The 26,903-nt window shown below is 39.8% G+C and overlaps 1 protein-coding gene across 4 annotated transcripts; it reads left to right on the top strand.

Moving 5' to 3' along the window:
• Window positions 1–26,903, top strand: Paip1 (poly(A) binding protein interacting protein 1). 4 transcript variants are annotated; one of them, XM_075976024.1, is made up of 11 exons: window positions 1–242; window positions 1,587–1,753; window positions 9,000–9,185; window positions 11,742–11,854; window positions 15,847–15,958; window positions 17,001–17,126; window positions 18,331–18,437; window positions 19,116–19,233; window positions 20,136–20,190; window positions 23,609–23,702; window positions 25,687–26,903. In XM_075976024.1, the coding sequence occupies exons 2-11, from the start codon at window positions 1,658–1,660 to the stop codon at window positions 25,778–25,780; spliced, it is 1,101 nt and encodes a 366-aa protein (XP_075832139.1). In that variant the 5' UTR covers window positions 1–242; window positions 1,587–1,657; the 3' UTR covers window positions 25,781–26,903. The 4 variants fall into 4 exon arrangements, with proteins under 4 accessions (XP_075832139.1, XP_075832138.1, XP_075832137.1 ...); XM_075976023.1 differs by lacking the exon at window positions 1–242 and adding an exon at window positions 668–805; XM_075976022.1 differs by lacking the exon at window positions 1–242 and adding an exon at window positions 778–1,051.

The following is a 26,903-nucleotide window of genomic DNA, read 5'->3' as shown; positions in this document are numbered from 1 at the left end:
ACTCCCCACCCCCGCAGCTAACGGTGCAGGCGGCAGGGCTGCAGCCCGGGCCCCCTTCGCCGCCAGGCCTCGGGGTTCGGCCGGAGCGCTATCTCGGAGCACACCTGCGCGCCCACCGAGGTGAGCGTCGGCGAACCCTGGCGCTGCGCCCACGCCCCCTCCCCCCGGATTATTTTCCTGCCACCAACCGTCAGTCGCGCACTTTTCCTCCAGAGAACTAGCGAGGAGGTCGGAGGCGCCGGGTAAGCGTCCCCCCACTTTTCCCTCAGCCCGATCCCGAGAGCCGAGACGCCGAACGCGGCCGTCCGCGGAGCCGCCGCCCGCTGGCCCGGAGCCCCGGCTCGTCCAAGCGGCCTGGGTGGAGCCGAGGCCGCCCGCCATCTCCCCCCCCCCATCCCGGCCATCCCCGCCATTCCCGCCATCGGCGAACGCGAGCGGCGGTCGCCAGCCGGCGGGAGAGCTGCAGCGCCGGGGGCCTCCGGGCCGCGGGGGGCCGCTGTGACCCGCCTCGGCCCCACTGCGTCGCGGGAGGGCGGGCGGGAGGGCGGGGAAAGCGGGGGCTTAAACGAGAGCGTCCGCCAGCCCAGCCGTAGGGAGCCGGGGAGACGGGCGCTGGGCTGCGGCGCGTCGGCTGGGTCCCGGAGCGCGGAGGAGCGAGCAGGGCCCGCCGGTCCTCCTCATGAGGCCTGAGTGAGGCGCGGCGGTGACAGGGCGGCCCGCGGCGCCTCCCGCGCGTCCTGTTCGGAGCGGCGGCGGCCCCCGTGGGAGAGCAGGAGCATGTCGGACAGTTTCGATCGGGCTCCAGGTGCTGGTCGGGAGCGGAGCCGGGGCCGGGGCCTGGGCCGCGGAGGGGGCGGGCCTGAGGGCGGCGGGTTCCCGAACGGAGCGGGGCCTGCGGAGCGGTCGCGGCATCAGCCGCCGCCGCAGCCCAGAGCCCCGGGCTTCCTGCAGCCGCCGCCGCTGCGCCAGCCCAGGACCGCCCCGCCGCCAGGGGCCCAGAGCGAGGCCCCCGCCGGCTCCGCGCGGCCTCCCCGGCCTGGGGCGCTCCCAGGTACGGAGCAGCTCGAGGGGGTCCCGGTGCTCCTGGGCCAGCCTCGCCCCCACCTCCCGCGCCAAGGGCCGCGCGCCGCATCCGCCCCCCCGTTCCCCGAAAGCATTCCCCGGGAGAGGGGGCCCCGCTCGGCACGGGGTAGGAACTGGGTTTGGAAGGAGGTGCTGGTTGCCATCCTTTGTGCGCTCCGGCTGGGGGAGGGGCCGGGGCCCGGGTCCGGTGAGAGGTCTGGCGTCCCTGGAGGAAGTGGAAATCACCTACCTGTCCCTGGTGAACCCGGGCCCGGGCGAGCAGCCACTTCTTAGCCCAACTCCTTAAGAGAGAGGGAAGGGGTGGGAAAGGCTCTCGAACGTTCGTTTTGGAGGCAGGTATATGCACTGGCGAGCCAAAGCAGGGCTATTGTTCTCTTTTGCAAGCTCTTTGTAGGACTCTTAACCAAATCCGGAAGTTCTCAGACGGTTTCTCAGTATGTAGTAAGTTGTTATATACAAAGGAATGAATACATCTAGCACTGCTTTTTTTTTTTCTTTCTCAGAACAAACGAGGCCCCAGAGAGCTCCACCTAGTTCACAGGATAAAATCCCACAGCAGAACTCGGAGTCAGCAATGGCTAAGCCCCAGGTGGTTGTGGCTCCTGTACTAATGTCTAAGCTGTCTGCGAACGCCCCCGAATTTTACCCATCAGGTTATTCTAATTATACAGTGAGTACATTCATTTCTCCTACTACTCCGTGTTGATACTATTAGAATAATGTGGTTAGTCTTTCGCTAGAGTATGCTGGCTGCTTTTTGTACTACACACAGAAATACCTTATTCAGCGAAGCCGTGGTTCCGGAATATAATTTGTAGTTATATTCATGGTATTGAATGTAAGCTTGTGAGACTAGGGATTCTCGTCTGCTTGTTTTTCTGTTGTGAACCTAGTACTTAGAAAGTAAATGTAAAATCACAAGCCTGGTATAAAAAGCCTAATTTCAAGGATATCTTCAATTTGTAAAAGTAAAATCTCCTTCTGAACCTATGGACAATCTGTACAGTGAGTGGCCAGGAGAGCTTCCTTTAGTTTGATTTTAGCCAGATTGCAGAATATTCCTCGTGCCTTTGGAGTAAATAACTTTTTGCTGCAAATAGGTAGTTCATGAATGTTGAGAAATGCATGTCTGGGCTCTTTATTTCTAGAAGATGTACATTGATTGTGTTAAGATAATATTTCTGGTGCTGGCTGTATGCAGAAATATTGTGAAAGTTTTTGTTGTCTTTATTTTTTTGTTTTGAGTCAAGCAAGGCAGCCCTCCTGCCTCAGCCTTCCAAATCTGGAATTACAGGCATACTTTACCATGCTTTGTATGTAAGCAATTTTGGTAAAGTGTTTACATAAGTATATGTAGTCATAAAGAACTTTTCACGCTTTTATTTTTGTCAGTAATGTAGCAAATTTTATCTGGTCTTAGTTTTCTTAGTAGTAGGACTCCCAAAGCATGGTTGGACTATAGGAAGAAATTCACTTGTCCTTGTTAAACCCAGATGAGTCAGTGAATAGAGATTAACTTCAAAAAAGGGGAGTGAATAACAGTGATGAATTGAAAAGATGACTGGTATACCTTAGCATGAGGCCTCACTCTCAGTCTATTAAATGACAACACAGTAGGAACTCAGCTCACAGTTGACACACAGACAGCTAGAGCTGGCATCACAGCCAAAGAGGAAAAGTGTCAGCATCCTCTAAGCCTCAGTTATCCCTTAGAATTATCCTCATGTCCAGGGGTAGCCGGTAGGGGGCTGCTTGGTTTGGTTTGGTCTTAAATAATTTTGATACGTATCCCTAATCATCCTTGAACTTGGTACCCTCCTGCCTCACAGCCTCTCCTGTGCTGGCATGTTACAAACCATTTTTCAAAGCTTACGTAAATGAAGATCTGTAGACTAGGTTGCTGTTCTAACTCTACATTTAAATTTCTGTTGGAACATAGTTTGAGGTAACTTATTCACATCACTGGACTGTATCAAGGTTCCATTTGTCCACTGATCAATGGATAGCTTCTACTTTGGGGGCTATTGTGAATGAGATCATTGTCTCTGCCCATGTCCTGATTGATATATGCCTTTATTTCTGCTTGGTATGTAAAAGTAGAATTTCGGGAGCAACCTTAGTAGAAACAGCTGTCTTCTCTAGCGAGATCATTCCACTCTACGTTCTTCAGTGTTTGATTGCTGTCCTTCCTTGTCAGCACTCGGTGTTTTCTCTTTAGCCATCCTAATTAGTTTTACTTTCTGTTTTTCATAATTTCTGTAATCTATATTTGGTTCTCTTTCCTGTTTGACACGTAGAGAATCTGCACTTGGTGGAACTAGAAACTCTGTGTACCCTTTAGAAAAAATGCTTTGGGACTAGACAAGAGGAAGTATAAGTATGACAAGAAAAGCAGTTTGGTGAAAAAAGACACTTGTCATGAAAAGTAAAAATTAAAGAGTCGCTCCCCCAAAAATTGTATTTGGCTCAGAGAGGAAAGGAACCATGGAAGCTCTGTGAGTGGTTGAATAATTCAGCTCTTAAGAATGTTTTACTTTGGGCGCTAGGGAGATAGCTTGGAGCTTAACACTGGCTGCTCTTCTAGAGGACCCGAGTTCAATTCCCAGCACCACCAATGGCTCACAACTGTCTGTAACTCCAATTCCAGGGGATATGGTGCCCTCACTTAGACATGTATGTCTATACATGCAGGTAAAAATCATTAATTACATAAAAATAAATCTCGAAAGGAAAAATTAAGAAAAAAAGGTTTACTCTTTAGCACCCAAAAACAGTTACCTATTTGTCTGTTTTCTTTCCTGTTGACGTGGACTATTTTATGATAGGAGAAATAGTTATTGTTGTTTTCTTTCAAAGTCCTGAATACAAGTCAAATGACCCTTTATGAGCAAATGTGTCTGTGGGTGTGTGCAGGTGAGTGCATTTGTCTGAACAGGCCAGAGAGGCCAGATCTCTCTTTGGAGCTGGATTCACAAGATGGTTATGAGTGGCCTGTGTGGATGCTAGGAAAGGAACAAGGTCTTCTCTATAGGGCTGATACGTGCTTTTTTTTTTCCTTCTTTTTTGAATGATTTGTTTTTATTATGTGCATTGGTGTTTGGCCTGCATGTGTGTCTGTGTGAAGTTGTTGGATCCTGAAACTGGAGTTACAGAAAACTGTAACCTGTCATGTAGATGTTGGGATTCAAACCTGGGTCCTCTGGAAGAATAGGCAATACTCTTAAACACTGATCCATTCCTGATACACGCTCCTAACCATCAAGCCATGTTCTCTACCTCACCACCAGCACTTACTTTGAATCAGTCTTGGTGGGTTTTTTTTTTGGTAGGAATTCTTTGGTATCTATTAGTACATCAACTTCTCTGTTCATTGTACCAAAACAAATGAACTATAATGTTTTAGTTAGTTGCCAGCATTTAATTAAGTAGGATATTGGGAAGTTTATATTGACTGGTTTCTGTTCAAATCATGAGAAATAGCCATAATGGACTGAAATTGGTTGAAGCAATTGGCAGCATAATTAAATTTCTTCTTCCCTGGCTGACTTCCTAAGTGGTAATTCTCCTGGATTTTGTGGATACTTGGGCTTGCTACCTTGTCCTAGTATTTTGTCACCCTTACTTAACACTAAAGTTTATTCAAAGTCCAAGTTAAATGCTTTTTGGTCCATTTAGTACAGAACAGGAGCGTCCTCCTTTATCCCAACTCTTCAGATAAACTCGTGTGAGGAAAACTTTTCCTGATAGGAGCTGTGATGCAGAATTAGCTAGAACCAGTCCCTCCACAAATAGGTTCTGTATGCAGTGGTAGGTGGAGCACTGGTCTTGTAGGGCACAGTGGAGAAAACTCTCTTTACAGGGCCTTTTCTAGTAGTCAGCCTTCTGTTTCTGGAAATCTTTGAGCCTGCTCTTGTATACATTACTGGGTCAGTAAGATGGCCCAGCAAGGTAAAGGCACTTACTGCTAGGCAGATGACCTTAAGTTCAGTCCCTGGGGGACCCACATGATGGAGAGAACCAATTCCCAAAAGCTGTCCTCTGGCTTCCACACACAGGTTCACTAATTCAGCTGCTAGAATTTCCGCTTTTCTTGCTGGGTCTCAGCAGGTTTCTGTATCCATCTGTTCCTGGTCGCTTCTCAGACTAATATGGCTATTATTAAGTTTACTTACTAATAAAAAAGGAACTCCTAAAGCATTCATTAAGAGGCAGAAATGTTTCTGTGTCACCACCCCATCACCACCCAAAAAGCTTTTTTCCTAAAAGCATCTTCGAGTTACTGCTGCCTTTTTTTATCTGTTTTCAGTATGGAATGCAAATCTGCAGTGTGATTTCCCCCTAGATAAGTTGATACAATTTTTATGATTGTCAAAGATCTGATTTTTAAATATGTAGTGTTCTTAAAATTTCTTTCTCTTAGGCCCTGAACAATGCATGAAAATCTGTTTAGTTTAAAAGTTCCGGTGTGGTAGATGTCAAAGTTACCTTTTGTAGTCTTTAAAGATCTCTTGTGTGATTTTATTAGAACTGCATATTTAATATTGCTAATCTTGTTAAGCTTTCCTTGTGTATAATCTCCTTTACTTCCGAGACTGGAGCCATCGTTCTCTTCTAGATTTTAGCTATGCACTTGACCTGGGCATCAGTTCTCCTCGCTTAGCTCTCCTTCCATTTTTGATGGGTGTTTCTCTAGCATCCTTCTTCCCCTCGGGTCATAGTACCTAGGGTTCTGTTTTTCCATTTTATTACCTTTTTTGTGAATCCTGCCTGCTCCCAGAATCTGATATCTGAATCACTTTCCTGTTACTTCTTGATGAGGATTCTCACATTTATCCTCAGGTATAAAACAATTATCTTTTCTAGATCTTTTTTCTAACAAGGTTGTGGCAGAAACTTAGTGTGTTGACATTTCCATCCTTTTCATGTTTCAGTCCAGCAAGCCTAAGTCAGTTGTCTTCAAATTGAAGACAGATAAATTATTTGAAAAAAAGCTGATACAAGTGATACAGACTTTGATCAGGCATGGTGTGCTGCCTGTCTCTAAGAGCACTGTTAAGGTGATGGGCTTGAGGGCTCTCCCCTGCTCTCTACAGAGCACATCTGAATTTTTTTTTTAATGGGCATTGGTGTTTTGCTTGTGTGTGTGTCTGTGTAAAGGTGTCAGTCCCCTGGAACTAGAGTTACAGGCAGTTGGGAGCTGCTTTGTGGGTGCTGGGAATTGAACCTGGCTCCTACAGAAGAACTGCCAGTTCTCTTAACTGCTGAGTGTCTCTCCAGCTCCTCATTGCAGCTCTGCTTTTACTCACCAGACTTGAATCCTATTTTGAGGGGTCTATTGACAGTATATAAAGCTGACATTGGACATTCTGAACTGTTTTTGTCACAGTGAATGAGAGTTGATAGAAAATTAGTGGCTTCGACTGATGCCTTCAGACTTCTCTTTGTCATTATATTAATGTTATGATTCTTTAAGTCTAGAAAACTATGTATACCAAAACCTTTTTAATTCTGAAATTCACACAGATAGGTGGTTAAATATATTAATAATGTATATGTTTTTAATGCTTAATTGTTTTCACAACTTTATTTATATAAAGTAGCAGTGCTTGTAATAATATTTTTTCACTCCAGATGTGTTGTCAGTTGTTTAGCTTTGCAGAAATGTTAGGTCTATACAAATAAGTTCCTTTCTTTAAAGGGGGGGGGCATTATGTATGCTCTTTTTATTTAACAAATTATCTTGGGGCTATTTCTTTTTTCTTTTTTTTGTTTTTATTTATTTTGGGGGGGCTATTTCTGAAGGATGGAATATATATACATATTATATTAGAGATGCAATTATATTAGAGATGCATAAATTCTTGTCTTGTTTTCTTAAGTGGCTATATTAAGACTGATTATATGAATGTACAGTAATAAATTTAACCAATTTCTTGGTTATAGATTGTTAGGTTTCTTGGCAATGAACATACTTATATTATGTCATATTTGTGTTCTGAGTCTTAGTTATTTTGAGGGTAGTATTTAAAGGTACAATTTTTCATCAGCTTTGTGACTGTACACAAATTATTCTAGTTCTAATGCAGTCCTTTTTTATATAAACTCCTTTTCCCCACCACTGCTTTTAGAATTAGCCTCCTTAGTGTGCCCTCATCATACACGATCTACCTCTCTCATTGACTCTTAACAGCCTTCAGCCTTCCTCAGTTTTGTTTTAGCTATTGACGTTTTTCCTCAAAGGTATTAAGTCAAGTCCCTCCCTCTTTGGAGCCAACATACTGCATCTACCTACTGCATAGGGTATCTCCCATAGTTTTTGAGGGTTTGGGAGGAATTTTGTTTGTAATGCATTTTCCGTTAGGTCAGATGTTAACTCCTACTTTAATTTTTTTTTTTTTAGATTCATTTGTTCTGTTTTATGTGTATGGATGTTTTGCCTATTAGTAATGTGTGTGGATTGTGTATATGCCTGCTCCTGCACAGGTCAGAAGAAGGCGTTGGATCCCCTAGAACAGGAGTTAACAGGTGGTTGTGAGCCACCATGTGAATGCTGGGAACTAAACCCACATCCTCTGCAAGAGCAACAGTGCTCTTATCCACCCACCCCCAGATATATGAACTCTCAAGACCCTAGTTATCTCAGCATCTGAATGTGCCTTGCATTGTGAGATTTGAGGAGAGAACTTGGTCTGCTTTATTCGTGGCAGTTTCTGTGTCACGTCCTTTCAGCACCCATACAGTTGGCACGCAGGCTCTCGGCATGGACTGCTGGTCCCATCTACCTCAGTGTCCAGGGCTGGAGCTACTGGCATGTGCCTTGAAAGGATGTCAGATACAGTCTTACCAGAAAGAACATCTCCCTTGTATGGTATTTTTTTGTACTCATTGACTCTAGAACTTAAAGTCCTTCATAAGCTGCTTCTCTATTTTGCTCATTATTTTTTCATATGATTTATAATTTGGGTTTATTTGGAGAACGATAAATCTTATCAAGCAGTGTATGTATTTGAACATAACAGATAAACTTTAGCATGCTTTGGGTAGTATTCCATGTGATGAGAGCAAGAAGAATCTTAAGATTATTATTACTATCCATATTGGTTAGAAACCTAATAAAGCAGCCAGAAAGTCTCCCACCATCTTGATTATGATGTAATTTTGTATTTAAGCAATTAAGTATGCTTCCCTGTCCTTGGGTATTGGCAAATAGATGACAAAGCACACTAGTTTTTTTTCTTTCTTTCTTTTCAGTATAGATGTTGTCAAACATCTACAAAGATATACTGAGTAGTATAATATAGTTCCCAGGCTGGCAATTCTGGTTTCTATATTTGGTCCATCCTTTCCCTATAGTGTTATGTTTTTTGTTTTTTAATTTATTTTTATTTTATGTTCACTGGTGTTTTGCCAACATGTGTATCTGTGTGAGGTGTCGAGCCCTGGAACTGGAATTACAGACAGGTGTGAGCTGCCATGTGGGTGCTGGGAATTGAATCTGGGTTCTCTGGAACAGCAACTTATTGCTCTTAAATGCTGAGCCATCTGTCCAGTCCCCTTTCCTTACAGTTTTAATGCAAAATTAATAAGTAGGTCTTATTTCATCTGTAACTAGATTCTTCTTATATTGTTTATTATAGTGAAACTTTATTTCCTTTCCATAATATAAGTCTGCTAGGATTGAAAAGACAATTCTTTGTCTTAATGGAGCTCCTTCTGTTAAAACGTGTTAGGCAAGGAAAAGGAATAGCTAGCTGAGTGCTCTTCAATTTTGGTCTTTAAAGTTATGTGAGATCCCTTGAAAAAAATCATTGCTAGATATACCTCAGCTTAAAGCACTGCACGCTTGCTTTGCTAGTTATACGAATTAAATTGTTTTATTCCATTTTCGTTTGTTTTGTTTTAATTTTGAACTGTAGGAATCCTATGAGGATGGTTGTGAGGATTATCCCACTCTATCAGAATATGTTCAGGATTTTCTGAATCATCTTACAGAGCAGCCTGGCAGTTTTGAAACAGAAATTGAACAGTTTGCAGAAACCCTGAATGGATGGGTCACAACAGACGATGCTTTGCAAGAACTTGTGGAACTCATCTACCAGCAGGTAGGTAGGCTCGTAGCAGGAGATGACTGGTAGTTTTCCAGAGCCCATAGACGGTGACTGTTATTTGAAGAAGGCCAGGTCCCTGTCCGTTTAGTCCGTACTTGTTAATGCTTTGTGGATAAGAGGAGCATTTGAAGTATGTCGGGGGTAAAATTCCTGTAGTTAGAGATCCAAGGCTAGAGCCAGGCCACACTGTCAGTTGACCTGCACAGCCCAGCTCTGTAGAAGCAGCATAGCCAGGGCTTAGCCAGGGCTCTGTGCACAAGCAGCAATACAGAAGAGGTCTAGGCTCAGACAAGGAAATCTACAAAAGAATCACACATACCCCTATTTTTTTGCACCTAAAGCTAACATACACAAAACAGTTGTAGGGTTTTTTTTCTCCGTGTGTTTAATTCTCTAGGATTCTTGGAGAAGGTGAGAAAAAAATGTGAGAGAAATTTCTTGCCTCACAAATGAGGTGGTGTTGAGGACCGAGTTCAGTGGCAGAGTGTTGGCCAGGCAAGTGCAGGCCCTAGCACTGAGATAGATAGACACAAATAAGCCAGGCTGCAAAATAGTCCAGTATTAAGTTTCAACATTGCTTGTCTTCATTTGTTTGTTCATGTGCTTTTGAGATGGTCTCACTCTGTATTTCAGGCTGGCCTGGGTCTCACTATCCTAGACTGGCCTTGAACTAAAGGTAATTCTGTCTCAGCCCTCCAAGGCTGTAGGTTTTAAAGATGTGTATCTTAAGTTCTTAAAATACTTAACCAGTTTAAAAAAAAAAAAGACTTAACCAGTTATTTCTGTGTCATTTAACATTCAGCTTTTGTTGTCACATATTGGGCAGTGGCATGTTAATACCATTATAAAGGGTATTAGAATGCTGTCTTTTTTTCCCCAAAAACTTTAGTTTTTAAAATGGTTTTCAGTACAGTTTTAAGTTTGAGAAGGTTCCTTTTTTACCATACCCAAAGAGTTACTAACACATAGAGAAGAGCATACATTACAAGGATAAAACCCACAGGCATTACTCCAGCTTCCAAGAGGTATGTCATCCTTAGCTATCAAGATTAATAAGGCTGCTTTAATTAAGTGTATAAGTTAATTCTGCCACATAAGACCAAAGAGAAAAAGCAGATAGTCTAGAAAGGAATGAGTTTTCTTGACTGGTGTTGCTGATGGATTTACAAGTTTACACTTGAGATGGTAAGTTGTGCATTCCCAGTGGACTTTGAGCTGTTGCCCCACATGAATGCTATCCCTCTCTACTTTGGGTGTGGGGCATTCTCATGGAAAGTTCAGTGAAAGAAGAATATATCCTGTCTGAAAAAAGAAAAAAAATCATATTGTAAAAAATATTGTAGGTGGAGAGAATGGGAGATAAGAGTAGGGTTGCTTAAAGCAAGTGGTAGCTAAAATCTCATTTTCCAGTGAGGGGAAACAAGCAGGCAATTGTGTTTAAACTAACTGACAAACAGTTACAGAGGCTAAAAACCCTTCAGCCAATAGCGGGAAAAGCAAAGTTTCGCTTTCTTTTGTTAAGCATTTATAGTATAAGGAGAAATCATGTTTGTTTGTTTTGTTTTGTTTTTGAAGTGAATCAAATATAAGCAAAAAAAAAACAAAAAGAAAAAACCTAGAAATAGAGAGGTCTAATTATAAAGCGTTTGCTATGTTTCTGATAATGCTAAGATTCTACAATGGTTGCTCTAGCTCAGTGGTTGAAAGTGTTACTCCTCTGTCCACACTATACACATCTGAGCAGAGAGCTTAACTCATTCTCCTCTAGTGAAGTGATGCAGAAGGGGCTAGAATCTGTGATTTATTGGTTATCTCTGTGACCTTGGTCAGGCTTCTGAAGCCCTCTCACGTGTTTTTCTGTCTATCACAAGGTGGTAAACTGCGTCCTCCTGTTCTCTAAAATCTGCAGTTGAAGTCTAAATTTTTTAAGTGCTGCTTCTGCTACGAATTCAAGATGTAGCATTTTCTCACTTAGTTTTACTTTTTATTTTCTATTTTTAAGTAGTTGTTTTGATTTCCTTTTTATTCCATGTGTTTTGGGATGTTCAAGCCAAGTACTGTTAGTCGCCTTTTTGTGTGTCAAACTGAAGTTAGGAAGGTTTCAGTAGTGGCCAAGGTCACACACAAAGCAGAATATTTGGGTGTCTTGTTGTGGACTGCTAGATCTCAAAGTGTGTGCTGTCTCTTCCTGAGAAACAACATCGATCCGTAGTTTTGTAGCTACCCTCATCATTCATAATTGTTACTAAGCAGTCGTGTACACGTCTGTATTTTCTGCAAAACTGGGTTAACATCAAGAGACATTTTCTGATTGTTTCTGGTAACCTCAGGTGAATGAGGGATAGAAGTCCCCTTACAGTTTTCTATGTACTGTGGTTCTTAGTATAAGGATAGGTGGGAGGATTCACTTTCTTAGGCCTAACAAAAACCTTTTAACATATACTATATAGTTCATTTTAGTAGCCAAATGGTGTTTCTCCATAAGATATTGCTAAGTATTTGCATTGATAATAATGTATTTGTGTCATACAAAACTTTTCTTTTTAAAAGGCCACGTCTATCCCAAATTTCTCTTACATGGGAGCTCGCCTGTGTAATTACCTGTCCCATCATCTGACAATTAGCCCACAGAGTGGCAACTTCCGCCAATTGCTACTTCAAAGGTCAGTGTGAATATAAAATTACAGATAATAGAATTTGACCATTGATGTTTTCTAAACACCTTACAATATAGGTTGTAGGGGAATATAGGCAGACCAGTCTGATTTCCAAACTATTTAAACCTTAGAGTCAAATGTCAGTTTTTCCTTTGCCTTTGGTTTGGGATTTAGAAATGCCTTTCCCAGAATCATCAAAATAACTAGTGATGTGTTTTTAAGTATTTTGATAGTTTTAGTTTGAGAATTTAAATTTGATAAAAATGAGTAATTCATTTTTCTTGACTGATTTGAACTACCACCTGCATCACACTGCATTCTTAAACTTGAGCTTTAAATCTGATTCTTCATCATGTTCCATCTGTCACTTATTCTTGTTATTATATAGTCTAGTTACTATATAATAGCTATGTTAAGAGCTCTAAAATTTTAATTATCTAGATAGTTCTTGTAGAATCTTCTTGCTCTACACCTTTTTACAGTTAGAATTACTGTTTAGATTACACAAGCATTGTCGTTATATTACATATTTAATAGTTGGCATTGATTCATGAATTATTAGGGAAAACTTTAATTTTCTTAAAGTGAGTGTGGTAGCTCACCGAAGACAGGATTGCTTCACGTTCAAGGCTAGCCTGGGATACATACTAAATTCCACTCCAGCCCAGGCTACAGAGTGAGACTCTCCTCAAAAAACCAAAACTTTTTTTTAATCTAATCATTTGGGTGATCTTTAGCAATAAGATTATTTTCATGTTTAATAAGTTTATTATCATTTGTCCATTAATTCTTTAAACATACTTGTAGTAGAGGGCCTGAGGTGTAGTTTGGGACTAGAGTGCAAATCTCTGAGTTCAGTTTCCACTGTACGTGCCTGCATGTGTGCACAGACACACCAAAAAATTAGTGATTACAAAATATTTGAGTAAGAATTCTAAAGATAGAACCCAGCTAACATGGAAAAGGAAACCTCACAGGTTCCCAGCCATAGACAAAGAACTGCAGGCAACTAAGGAATGCTGAGTATAGGGGAAAGTTTTCTCTGGTGTCCTAGGGTTACTGTTGCTGTGATGAAACACCGTGACCAAAGCTGCTTGGGGAGGAGAGGGTTGGTTTGGTTTATGCTTCCACATCATGGTTTATTACTTACGGAATTCAGGATGGGAACTCAAGCAGGGCAGGAACCTCTCCAGCTCCATTAGCAGGAACTGATGCAGAGGCCATGGAGGCATGCTACTTACTGGCTTGCTCCTATGGCTTGCTCAGCCTTCTTAGAGAACCCGGGACCACTGACCTAGGGTTGGTACCACCCACAATAGGCTGGACCTTCCCACATCATTCAGTAGTTAAGAAAATGCCCTTTAGCTGGTTCTTATGGAGCCATTTTCTCAATTGAGGTTCCCTCCTTTCAGATAATTCTAGCTTGTATCAAGTTGACATAAAACTGTCCAGCACACCAAGGGAAGAGGCCATTGGTTATCCAATACCAAGTGGTCAGCCCTGAAATCATATGCATACAAGTAACATTATATGGACTGAGCAGGGTGTGCACACGCACACGCAGACACACATATACACACACAACAACAATTAAAAATTAAGAGACTAGAGACCGTGTATTTGGGTGGAGAGAAGGGATAAAATGAATTATGTAATTATGTTTAAATTTGAAAAAAAATTTTTAAAAGTTAGGCCTTTAAAGGTGGTTCTCCAAATACACATGTAAAAGATGGATTGTGCTAGCAGCTCAAGTGGATAGCCATTCAGAGGAAAGAAAAAGGAGAGAAGAGTTCCTGTCCTATAGCAAATTAAATGCCAAGCACATCAGACTAAAGGGAGACAAACAGGAAAGTATTTAACAAGTAAATATATCTTGGGTTGTCAAAGCTGTTTTGAGCAAGATATTGTACCCATAGGCCATAAGCTTAGATGAGAAAATTTAGTTAGATATAAATTACATTTGGGAGTAGTCAACTTTATATGAAGTAAAAATTGGAAATTGTATACATAGCAATGAGCTCTTTTATGCATTCGTGAAAGAGATCTCTAGGAATGAGTAAGAAAATGTCTAGTGGGGCTGGAGAGATGGCTCAGAGGTTGAGTACCTGGCTGCTCTTCCAGAGGACCTAGGTTCGGTTCCCAGCACCGCAGGGCCACTCACAGCCATCTCTAACTCCAGTTCTGGCTCCCTCTTCTGTAATCTTTGGGTAGTGCATGCTCATGGTACAAAGACCATGCAGGCAAAACACCATACACATACAATAATAAATTCTTAGAAAATATTTCAAATGGTTCTGGATAAATGCAGTTTGGAAAAATAAAAATGGCAAATTTACATATATTTTAAGAACTATCCTTACTATAATTACATACAAATTGTAGTGTCTGGACAGAGAAAGTGGATTACAAGCAGAGTATGATCCCAGAAAGGCAGCCTTAATTAAATTTCTGTATGAACTTCTACAGTAATATAAGACTATCAGTAATATGACTGGGAAACAGAGCACAGTTCTACCCTTAGCGATATATATGCATATTTGTATGTATGTACTTTGAAAAAGACAGAATGAAGTTGTAGTGGTATGGGGTAGTAATCTGGTCTTTATTTTCGCCTTTGTGAAATAAACACAGGTTCTTTCTATAATTGAAAATAGTTAGCTCTGGAGGACTTAGAATCTTCTTTCATCTGGATAATTATCCATAGAGGATAAGAATTTACTTGGGCACATACTTTGTGTCTTTTATCTTATGTCTTTAGAAATTTATAAAAGAAAAAGTCTATTTTATCAAAACTTAACTAAAGTTACAACAGAAGGTAGGAAAGGGTTTGGATAGCTGAGTTGCTATTAATTAGTTAGCCCTTTTATTATTTTAACTGGTGCCCTTTCCATATATATCTTTGAGAATTCCTTTAATATCTTTAAGAAGGTAAGGCACCTTGCTGTGTTTGACTCAAAACATGATGCTTATTAGGTAACGTATGATAATTGGAGTTGGCTACATGGGAACAATAAACATAAGTCTGTGGTCCTTTTACACTACCCGCTAAATGTTTGGGCAAGAGAGGATTTCTTTGTGTAAAGAAACTATTATAAGCTGGCTGTATGGAAACCATTCGGTCTCCAAAAGCTCTTAACTGCTGAGAGATCTTTCCAGTCCCTTCGTTTGTCTTTTATTTTCTTTTTAAGAGAATGGTCAACATCAGTTTTATAAAACAAATTACTTTCCCAGACATTTCAAAAAAAATTAGAAGAAAATTAAAAACATCCATTTTAGTAATAGTGGCTAACACCATAATTCCTCTCTAGGTTCCATGGTAGACAATTAGGATTAGTTTAGATGCCTTGGAACTGTGAGTATAAAACTCCCAGATTTCTGTTTATTACCTGTATGAGTTAGAGGTATAATCTCTGATAATATACGCTGGGAAGTATAAGAATAAAGAATTTATTGGGTGTGTTGTTGCAAAATCAGGTCCAGATCCTAGGAGGGCCATGAGTTGAAAGCTTGGCTAAGTGACATAGTAGTTTAAGCCAGACTGGACAACTCAGTAAAAACCCACCTACAAAATGCAAAAAGGGGGCTGGGTATATAGCTCACTGTTGCCTCGTCTTGTGCACACAAGGCCCCAGAGTCAGAGTCAACCTCAAAAAAAAAAAAATTATTTTTCTTCCCCACCTCTTCAGCTTAACTGGATACACAAGTATAAAGAACACTTTAGAGATGGATAAAAGTAGCAAAAATACCGATAAGGCATGATGTAATTTTTCCTGTTTTAGTTCTAGAATGTTCTGAACCTTGTGAAATGTATACTGTTAATATTACAATTTGATCTGCTAGTTTTATTCTTATTCCTGGCAGTATCTTAGAACTGCATCTGAGGTCAGGACAGTGATTGTGCTTGCCTTGGTTGCTATTGGTAACTAGACTGACAAATCTTGGTTTACTCTTGAAAAGTCAGAGCAGTATGAGATGGTTAAAAGATACATCTTTATTAGATGCCGGACGGAGTATGAAGTTAAAGACCAAGCTGCAAAAGGAGATGAAGTGACTCGGAAACGATTTCATGCGTTTGTTCTGTTTCTGGGAGAACTATACCTTAACCTGGAGGTGAGAACATTTCTTATTAGTACTTCAAGGTCTGAACATGTAAAAATGCTTCCAGGAAGGAATTTTTGTTCACGTTATATTTTTACAACATCAAAAATAAAATAGAAGAAAATTAGTTTAATGACCGCTACCAGGTGATAACTGCCTGCAATCACAGCAGTTGGAGGGAATCTTGAGTTTTAGGGTAGCCTGGGCTACATAGTGAGACCCTATCAAAGTTAAAATGAAGGGGACCAGGGTGAAAGCAAATCTTTTCATACCTAATTATATTTGAATGGAACATTGATAACTTTTGTTCTGCTCATAAGCAGAACAAAATCATAAGTCATCACTAAGCTTTTAAAAGTCCTTATATGCTCAGGAAGCCAACCCTGTCAACCAGGCCAGCATCATGCTTGTAGCGTTACTCCTGCCTTAGCCTCTCATGTGCTAGGGTCCTAAGCCTGAGTCCCACAGCCAGGTTCGGTGCTGGGCTGTTAGCCATAGAGGATGGTCTTTTTGTAAGTCTTAGTGCATTCCTTTTTCACTCTTTTGCTTTGTTTTACTTTGATTTTGAGACAGGGTTTCTCTGTGTAGCCTTGGCTATCCTGGAACTTTCTCTGCAGACCAGACTGGCCTCTACTTCACATAGATCCGCCTGCCTCTGCTTCCCGAGTGCTGGGATTAAAGGTGAACGCTGCCGCCACCGCCCAGCCACTCCATACACATAATAAGATAAAGTAAAACTTGAAATACCTGGGTTTTTTTCATGGTGGCTTAAATTACAGCGTGTTTACTGAAGCAGCACTATTGAAGTAGACTTATATTTCTATGATGTTTTATGGGTGATGAATAAGAATTAAATTTATCTATAATCTACAGTTTTATTAGAGGTCTTATTTATATAGAGAACAATTGTAATTAGTTTGGTGAAGTTATTACAGTGTGTTCCTTTTGTTTCTATATTTTACTGAATTTTGCAACTGCTTCATAGGCTATTCATATGTCTGTATCACATTTGAGTATTGCTGCTTTTAGTGTCCTACTGTTTCTTCTCCTAAAGATCAAAGGAACAAATGGGCAGGTTACAAGAGCAGATATTCTTCAGGTTGGTCTCCGGGAACTGCTGAATGCTCTGTTCGCTAATCCTATGGATGACAACTTAATTTGTGCAGTAAAATTGCTAAAGGTTGGTTTTTCTTTAAAATTCCTTTTTAACATTATTTTGTGTGTGCTTGTGCATACCTGGAAGTTAAAAGACACTTTGAGGGGTTTTCTTTCTATCATGTGGATTCTGGGAATTAAACTCTGGTTATTGGAAATCTTTCATCCCAGCCCATTTGTAAATTCCCCTTTTTTTTCCGTTTGTGTGCCCTTACAAAAAAGTTCTTAGTCTATTTTAGCTTTTTATTTTTGACTCCCAGATGAAAGTTTCAAATCAATCTGGAGAGATTTAGCTCTGTATTGAGTACCTTCTCAGTATTCCATTATATTCAGACTTTTGCTAATATCTATTATTTTAATGAACACTGGGCTGTTGTGCATTTGGCTACTGTAGTACTTCTAGTAGTCTTCCATTATCTCTTTATAGATACTTTTGAAGATTAAATTTTTGAACAGATTCAGAGGGTCAATGAACATAGGTATTTTATATTGACAGATAATATCCAAGTTTGCTGAGCTACAGCTCTGTACTCTTCCTAGTAATGAATGAGTATACCTTTCTCTACATCCTCAGGGAAAGTAGGATCAGCTTGGGTTTGCTTTTGTCATGGTGAAATAAAAATCCTCACAATAATTTGAAGTTACCTGATTAGTAGTTAATTTAAGCATTCCTTCATGGTTACTGGCCATGTTTGTTTCTGTGAATGGCCTGTTCATATCTTGTTCATATCTTTAATTTCTTTCTTTTTAAACATCGTGTGTGTGTGTGTGTGTGTGTGTCTCTGTGTGTGTCTGTGTGTGTGCGCGCGCCTGCCTGCCTGTACCTATGGTTTAAGAAGGTGTCACAATGTAGATCTGGCCATCCTGAAACTAGCTCTGGACCAGGCTGACCTCAAACTCACAGATCTGCCTGCCTTTGCCTCCCAGGTGCTGGGATTAAAGGCGTTGATTATTTTTTAAAAAGGGACATGCCTTAAAATTTAATAGCTAATCTTAGTCATAGAGGAACTATAACATAATTATGAATGTGAAACTGTATAGCTTTATTTTCTAATTAATCAAAAACAGAGATGGTATAGACGTCTCCAAATAGAGACAGCGGAGAATAATTGGAAATATCTAACCATTAAATTCATCTTGTTTAAATCATAAAGTTTCAACTGTTGCTAATACCTTTTAAAAATCTCTCCTCTATTGCATTCTTATTTTACTGACATGTATGCTTTTAGTTGACAGGATCAGTTTTAGAAGATACTTGGAAGGAAAAGGGGAAAACTGATATGGAAGAAATAATTCAGAGAATTGAAAATGTTGTTCTAGATGCAAACTGCAGCAGGTAGGAAAGAAGCTAGTAAATGTCAGGACTTTTCTTCTTCTGGTTTTTGTTTTTTTTTCTTCTTTTTAGGATTTTGAGTCATTATTACTTCATTAAAGTGATTAAGATTATGGATCAGTTTAGTATTTTGCCTATGATGTGTCACTACTAAGTTTTGTTCAGCTATACTTAAAAACTTAAAATTTTCTTTGTGGTAAGATATGATGAGTCTATTGAGAAAGAAAATGATGTAGACTTTAAACATGGACCTAGTGTTTGTGTAGTGAACCTTACCATAAGTAATATAAAAGACCAGTGTAATTCATGACCATAATATAGTCCGAGTTAAGTGGATCAGATTTCAAATTTTTTGTTTTATCAAGACAGGGTCTCACAATGTACCTCTGGCTGGCTGTCTTTTAACTCACTAATGACCAGGCTGGCCTCAAACCCATAGAGATCTGCCTGCCTCTGCCTCCCAAGTGCTGGAATTAAAGGTGTGTACCAGTAAGCCCAGTTTCAAGCTTGTTTTTTAAAAGTAAAAATAATACAGTGAATTATGTCTTTGAAAATGTCTAGAAGTTTAAAGCATTGGGTGTCTGTTAAGTTGTAAATGGAGCCTCACTAGAAATATTTTAGAGCCTCACAGCACTTGGGCGGTGGATGCATATTAATTTGATTTCTAATTTTTGTCTGTAGAGATGTAAAACAGATGCTCTTGAAGCTTGTAGAACTTCGATCAAGTAACTGGGGCAGGGTCCATGCAACTTCAACATACAGAGAAGCCACCCCTGAAAATGACCCTAACTACTTCATGGTATGCCGTGTTTGTGTTTTAAGTCTCACTTAATGCTTTGTCTTAGTTACTTTTCTATAGCTGTGATAAAACACCATGACCAAGGCAACTTAGAAAAGAAAGCATTTAATCAAACCTGGGATTGCAGACCGTTAAGAGTTTACAGTGGTGGAGCAAAGGCACAGGTAGGAACAGCTGGGAGCTCACATCTCCGTCCACAAACAGAAGTCAGAGTTTTTTGAAACCTTACATCCTGCCTCCAGGACACACTTCCTCCAGCAAAGCCACATCTAATCATTCCCAAACAATTCACCAACTGCAGACCAGGTATTCTAACATATGAGCCTGTAGGAGCTCTTCTTGTTCAAACCACCACATGGTGAATTCAGTATTGGAAATTGAGTTATATAAAACTATTCTCATAATCCAGTGCCAATTAAACATTTTTATCGCCACAGGAGCCAGTAAGTAGATCATGTAAATAGATAAAGATCCTCTAGTGAAAAGGAGACTAAATCAAGATTATCCACTGTCAAGATGGATGTAGTAGTAATGTGAAAAAGACCAGGACAGTGATGCCCTGTAGCTTCTGAAATCACCAGATGTGTAGCAGCTACAAAGGACTGCACAACCCTTAAAAACTCCTTAAAAATGGCAGAATAATAAGAAAACAAAGCTAAAAGCTAATTCAGCCAGGGATGGATCAACACTAGACAGCAGGACCTAGAACTGCAGAAGGCGAGCAAAACCTAAAAGGTGGAAACCTAAAAGCCATGTGCATTCCCAGTAAATTGGAGGGACTGTTAGGATGTTGGGCTTGCTTGTTTGTGTACAGTATTAACTGCAGGTGATTGATCTCAGCCATACTACTTTAATGTACTTCAAACTGAGCACCTACTTTTTATCATTTTGATTTATCCTAGAATGAACCAACATTTTATACATCTGATGGTGTTCCTTTCACTGCTGCTGACCCAGGTATGTTGTTTCAGTCACTTTTCCCCCATTTTTAAGTAGTAAATTACATAAAGACTCTTTGATTTTTTTCTTCGGTGTGGGGGGGTGTTGTTTTGTTTTTCTCTCATAACTCTAGCTGTCCTAGAACTGCCTTTGTAGACCAGGCTGGCCTCTAAACTCACAGAGATCCGCCTACCGCTGCTTCCAGAGTGCTGGAATGAAAGGTGTGTGCCACCACTGCCTGGAAGGGTTCATATATTATAAGATTGTAGGGCTACAATTTGTCATGTGTTGTATTTAAGTTGATTACTTGGGACTATTCTGGGTGATTTGTTTTAGTGTCTTGTCACTTTACCAGTCAGAGATCTCCTCCCTCAGTTAAGGACAGCCATTTTTATTTTGTACTTCTTATTATTATTTGTTTTTATCTTAACTTTTCAGATGATTAGCATAGACGGTAAAGACAGCTTATATTAAAGTTATTGCAATTACTAAGAATTACAGACTGCATTAGTGTCCATGATTCAGAACAAATTAAAATTCAAGTCTCTGTGTACCTTGCAGTAAAGGGTTATTTATAGAAAAATGGCAGTAGTTGTGACAGGTGGAACTGTAGACTGAAAGAAAGTCTTCCAATTTAGTGCAAACTACAACCCGCTACAATTGGGGTTTTTTTTCCAGTCTTTTCCTCTAACAACATTGACTGTCATGTGCCTCTGACACAAGAGTCTGTAGGATGAGGAAGTAGAACTAAGTTATAAGGTGAGCATCTTCAGCTTCACTAAGCCAGTGTTGCCAGAATTGCTTTTCAGCAGTGGTCATTCCATTTAGTTTTCCGACCCACAGCTTAGACGACTTTTGTTTTTTATTCTTGGCAACACTTAATAGGTATAATTTCTGTCAACCCAACTATATGAAATTCTATGTAGTTATTTTCATGACAATAATACTGAATTTCTTCTGTGTGTTAACCTTTGATTTTTTTTTTCTTTGAAAATTGCCTCTTGGTTGTCTTTTCCCCATATTTCTGCTGGGGTTATTTGTCTTACTGATTTGTGACTCCTTACAAAGTCTAGAAAAAGATGATCTTGGTCATTTAACGGTTTTATCCCTTTGTGCTATGTGACTATCTTTCCATTTTATTTATAATGTATTTTCATATACATACTTTGAGCTTTAATTTATCAGTCTTGTTTGTGCTGATTTTTAATTACATTTTATTTTCTTCTAAAAATCATACTCTGCTGTTTTCCTATTTATCTACCTAATTTTTACATAGAGAATAGTTTTTAAATATTTTTCACTGTTCTGTTTTAGCAGCAGATATTAACTTAATCTTCCTCTCTTAGTTATAATTAAGCTACCTATGGCATGCTGAATAATATTCATCTTGGGATTCTTTGTCCGTATACTTGTCTTCATATACCAGTAACCCATTCTTTACTAGTCTTATGTAAATCATGCTGTTTCTGGTAAGACAGATCTTAATCTTTTAAAAAAAAAGAAAAGAAAATTACTTCAGTGTCAAATTTTTATTGCAAGCTCATTTTTGTCTTTTAGAAATTACTTCAAAATTACAGAGAAGTAAAAATTGCACAAAGAATATCCATTTGGCCATTTCCCAGGTGTTCTTTTGATAATGACTTACTCAGCTTATCTTTTTCTCTGTCTCCACGCATTTTATTTTCTTAAACCATTTGCATTATCTGTTTCAGTATGAATGGGGTAGTGATTTTTAACCTTTATTTATTTATTTATTTATTTTTGATTAAAAAAGTCTTATCCCTTGGGCTGTAGGAACCTCTACCCAAAATAAATTTAGATTTGCTTTTGCCTGGAGCCACAGGTATATCGCTAACTTGAGAACACTTGGATGGTTGGGTTTTGGTTCTTTTTGTTTTTCCTCATGGGCTTTTTTTTTTTTAAAGAGATTAGAAATTCGAGGTCAAATATGCTGTTAAAAACTCTGGGTAAGGGGGCTGGAGAGATGGCTCAGCGGTTAAGAGCATTGCCTGCTCTTCCAAAGGTCCTGAGTTCAATTCCCAGCAACCACATGGTGGCTCACAACCATCTGTAATAGGGTCTGGTGCTCTCTTCTGGCCTTCAGACATACACACAGAAAGAATATTGTATACATAATAAATAAATATTTTAAAAAAAAAACTCTGGGTAAACGGTTTCTTCAGAGTGCCTGGCCTCATTCCATTCTCAAACATATAATCAACCTTCGTTTGCCACTGAGGTGTTTTATTTGCTTTTCCAGGTCCATCCTTTTAAGATGTCAACCCTTAGATGTTTATGAAAGATGAGAGATAGGTATATAGAGCATGAGTTCTATCTTCCTGTTCTACACAGACCTAGGGCCTTGCTTTTGAATGTTTGTGTGTTTTAAATGCCAAGCCCCCTGATGACTGAACACTCCCCCCCCCCCCACCGTGAGCCTCCAAGCTGTACTGTATATGCATGATGTGGAGTTCCTGTTGGCCTGCGTTGATACATCTAAAAGAATATCATACGTAAAGTACTTAAGCAAGAAATCTTTATGCTTAAATTTTCTCTAACCTATCAAAATTGGAATGTCACCAACGCCTGATATTTAGAGTTTTATAAAGATAGTCTTGGAAAAGCTTGGCCCTAACCCAGAAATATTCCCTCAAAATGGGAATGAAGATTAGCCTGTTGTGGTGGAGACCTATAATCCTGCCTACTCTGGAGGTAGAGTCAGGAGGCTTACAACACAGGCCTGAGCAACTTAATAAGATCCTGGTTCAAGATAAAAGTTAAGCCAGGCGTGATGGTATACACCTTTGATCCCAGTGTTTGGAGGCAGAGGCCGGAGAATCTCTGTAAGTTCAATGGTGGCCTGGTTGGCATAGGCAGTTTCCACAGCAGCCCCGGCCACATAAACAGACCCCTCCCCCTTCTCTCTCTTATACACAGACACACTCACTCACTCACAAACCAAAACCTATAAAAAGTATAAAGAGCCTGGTGTGGTAGCACACACCTTTATCCCCAGCAATTGGCAGGTGAAGCCTGGAGTTTCTCCTGAGCTCAAGGCCCACCTGGTCTACCTAAAGAGTTCCAGGACAGTCAGCTACAGAAACACTCTCAAACAAACAAAAAGTTACGAGATTTTGGGGTTATAGTTCAGTTGTAGAGTATTTTCCATAGTATATGGGAGACCTGGGGTTCAGTCTTGAGTAACTCAACTGTGGAATGTATTTACATTTAAAATGATAGTGTGTATAAATATTTTAAGGTTTGTGAGCGTGCAAGGAAACAGCAAGCTGAATAGAATATAAATTTTATGAAAATATGTAATTACTACTATTTAAACAATGGTCTTCTTAAAGTCATTAAGAGACTATAAGAGACAAAACTGTTCATTTCATAGGATTATTCACTCTTTTTTTTTTTTCCTTGTATTGTCTTGTAGATTACCAAGAGAAGTATCAGGAGTTACTTGAAAGAGAGGACTTTTTTCCAGATTATGAAGAAAATGGAACAGATTTATCAGGGGCTGGTGACCCGTAAGTTCTCCTTTTCATTACTGATACTCTTTGTATATCCGTGTTCCTGTGCATGTGTGTGCATGCATGTGGAGGCCAAAGGTTGGTGTCAGGTGTCTCCTTTTGTCACTGTTCACATGATTTTGAGTCTTGCTAAACCTGGAAGTAACTGATTTCACTTAGGTTGACTGACCTATAGGAATACGCCTTTCCTGCCTCTCCAGATCTGAGATTACAATCGCTAGTCAGCACACCCAGCTTTTTTGCATGCGTACTGAGCTAAACTCAGGACTGTGTGCTCCACAGCAACTGCTTTACTCTGAACCATTCCCCTCAACCCCTTATTACTCATTCTTTATGAAGTTTCTGTGACCAAGTTTTGAGATAACTAAACTAGAAGAACAATTATAAAAGAATGGCATTCAAGGGCCAGCAAGATGGCTCAGCTGGTAGAAATACTTCTTCACAAGCCTCATGACTTGCATTCGATTCCTGGACCCCTCCTTGGAATGATGGATGCAGAAAGCCGACTTTAGAGTTGCCTGTCCCCTGCCTTCCAGTAGGCAGCTAAGTGCTGTACTGCAGGAGTGCACCGCCATGCTGCAATGCTTGTGTATTTACAGATGCTGGAACCGGAGGGACAGGGCTTTCTGGATTACGTAATCTCAAAAGTAGCTTCCTGCTACACAGTCTGATTTTAAATACATGGCTAAGTGACCTGTCTCTGTGAGAAGAACCTTGCAGAAATAAGGTTTTTTGTTATTGTTTTTTGTTTTTGTATTTTTTTATTTTTTAAAAAAGGAAACAAACTATCTTTTTTCATTTTATATAGTAATCCCAGTTCCCACTCCCTCCCCTCCTTCCATTCCCTCCACTCCACCTTCCCCGCAACCCCAGTCCCCATCCATTCCTCAGAGAGGGTAAGACACATTGCTTTGGGGAAGGTCCAAGGCCCTCCCTACTATATCTAGGCTGAGCAAGGTATCCATCCAGAAAGAATGAGTTCCCAAAAAGTCAGTACAAGCAGTAGGGATAAATACTGGTGCCACTGCCAGTGGCCCTGCAGTCTGCCCCAGCCGTACAGCTGTTACCTACATTCAGAGGGTCTAGTTTGGTCCTAACTTGTCCCTTCCCGGTCTGGCTGGAGTTGGTGAGCTCCCATTAGCTCAGGTAAACTGTTTCAGTGGGTGTCCCCATCATGATCTTGACCCCTTTGCTCATATTCTCACTCCTCCCACTTTTCAACTGGACTTTGGGAGCTCAGCCTAGTGCTTTGCTGCGTGTCTCTGCCTGTTTCCATCAGTTGCTGATGAATGTTCTATGGTAACATTTAAGATACTCATCACGGGGCTGGAGAGATGCCTCAGGGGTTAAGAGCACTGGCTATTCTTCCAAAGGACCCAGGTTCAATTCCCAGCAGCCACATGGCAGCTCACAACTGTCCGTAACTCCCAACTCCTGAGGACCCAAGGACACCTTCACACAGACACACATACAGGCAATATACCAATGTATATAAAAATAAATAAATCTTTAAAGAAAAAAAAGAGCACTTGCTCCTCTTCTAGAGGACTGGGGTTTGATTTTCAGTATCCATATCTGGTGGCTCACAACCACCTTCAACTCTAGCTTGAGTGGAACCAGTGCCCTCTTCTGACCTCTGTGGGTACCATACACATGTTACATATATGGACACAGACACTTACATACAAATAAATAAACAGAAATAAATCACAGAAATAAGTTTAATGTTAAACATAACTACTGGAAGGGTAAAACTTTTTTAATGGAATACAAAATTATAGGCAGACTCATTTCTGAAATCATGTTCTAGTTAAAGTATTTATTAAGGTGTGAACTTATACCTGTCAAGCCTTCTATTAACTTTTAAATGCACATATCTAAAAATAGAATTCAGTCTAGGAAAGTACACTTGACATCTCCAGACATTTCAACATTTTGAAGAATAGTAAAGTCACATGATCATTTTTGGCTTCTTTTGCAGATATTTGGACGATATTGATTATGAGATGGACCCAGAGATTGAAGAAGCTTATGAAAAGTTTTGTTTAGAATCAGAGCGTAAGCGAAAACAGTAAAGTTAAATCTGAGGCTATCAGGGGTTTTTTTTTGGTTTTCTTTCTTTCTTTTTTTTTTTTTTTAGTTTAGGTCTGGTGATTTAGCAGAACACAGGAAAGCAAGAAACTGTGTCAGGCTTATACCAAATTAAGGATGTTGAGTTATGTTACTAATGTATGCAACTTTAATTTTGTTTTAACACTACCTGCCAAAATAAACTTTATTCCCTGTAACTTAAAAATGTGTATATATATATATATAATAGTTTTATTATGTACAGTTAATTCTACTGTTTTGGCTGCAATAAAGTCGATTTTGAAATAAATGAAATGTTGAAAGGAAATTTTGCTAGCTGATTAGATGCTTATCGTTCAACTTTTTCTTGAGGTGAAAAGTCTTAGCCTGGAATTACATATTACTGCCAAAATGTAGCATTCTCTTTTAGGTATGACTATTACAGATTTTATTTTAGTTTAACATTTATTTCTCTATAAATTTAGTTTCAAATACTAATCATGATCATGAAAATCTTTAGCACCAAAGTCTTGGGGAATATAAACAACTTATTACATATGTAGATGCTATTTGATATCAAGGGCTTTTAAACTGTCCTTAAATGAGGGGTGGGTGGGGCTTAGAACACCAGCTAAGGAGCCAAGACTTCATTGAGGATTTATTCCAATTCAAGAATCATTTTCTCTGTTTGACTTGACTAACTTCATCACCCTCCATCCTACAGCATTACTCTGCTTTCTTTATAAGGCGTTCTCATTTTTATTTCACAGCATGGATTGCATTGACTTTTTACCAGAGAACTGGAGTAGGTGTTTGTCATTCAGGTTTTCATTTGCTTTATAATTGATATGCCGTGAATATCACTTTTCTAATACTTTTACTATACTGTACCACCTTGGCCCTATTTAAGTAATGTTTTTACCTAATGTCAAATCTTTTTCCAACTAACTAAAAAATAAGAAAGGGTTACTTGTAAATATGCATGTAAATAGTTGTGTTAATATTAACACTCACTGTTTTACATTTGGTACATCTGTCTGCTTATACAGTTAGTTTTCTCACTTTTCTGCTTGTTTGTTCATCTGTATTAAAATTAGAATTTGAAAATAAAACTTAGTTTTGTTCTAA

This window comes from Microtus pennsylvanicus, chromosome 6 (assembly GCF_037038515.1).
Source record: "Microtus pennsylvanicus isolate mMicPen1 chromosome 6, mMicPen1.hap1, whole genome shotgun sequence".
NCBI lineage: Eukaryota > Metazoa > Chordata > Mammalia > Rodentia > Cricetidae > Microtus > Microtus pennsylvanicus.
The sequence above is the reverse complement of the archived record's forward strand: the minus strand, read 5'-3'. Positions and strand labels throughout refer to the sequence as shown.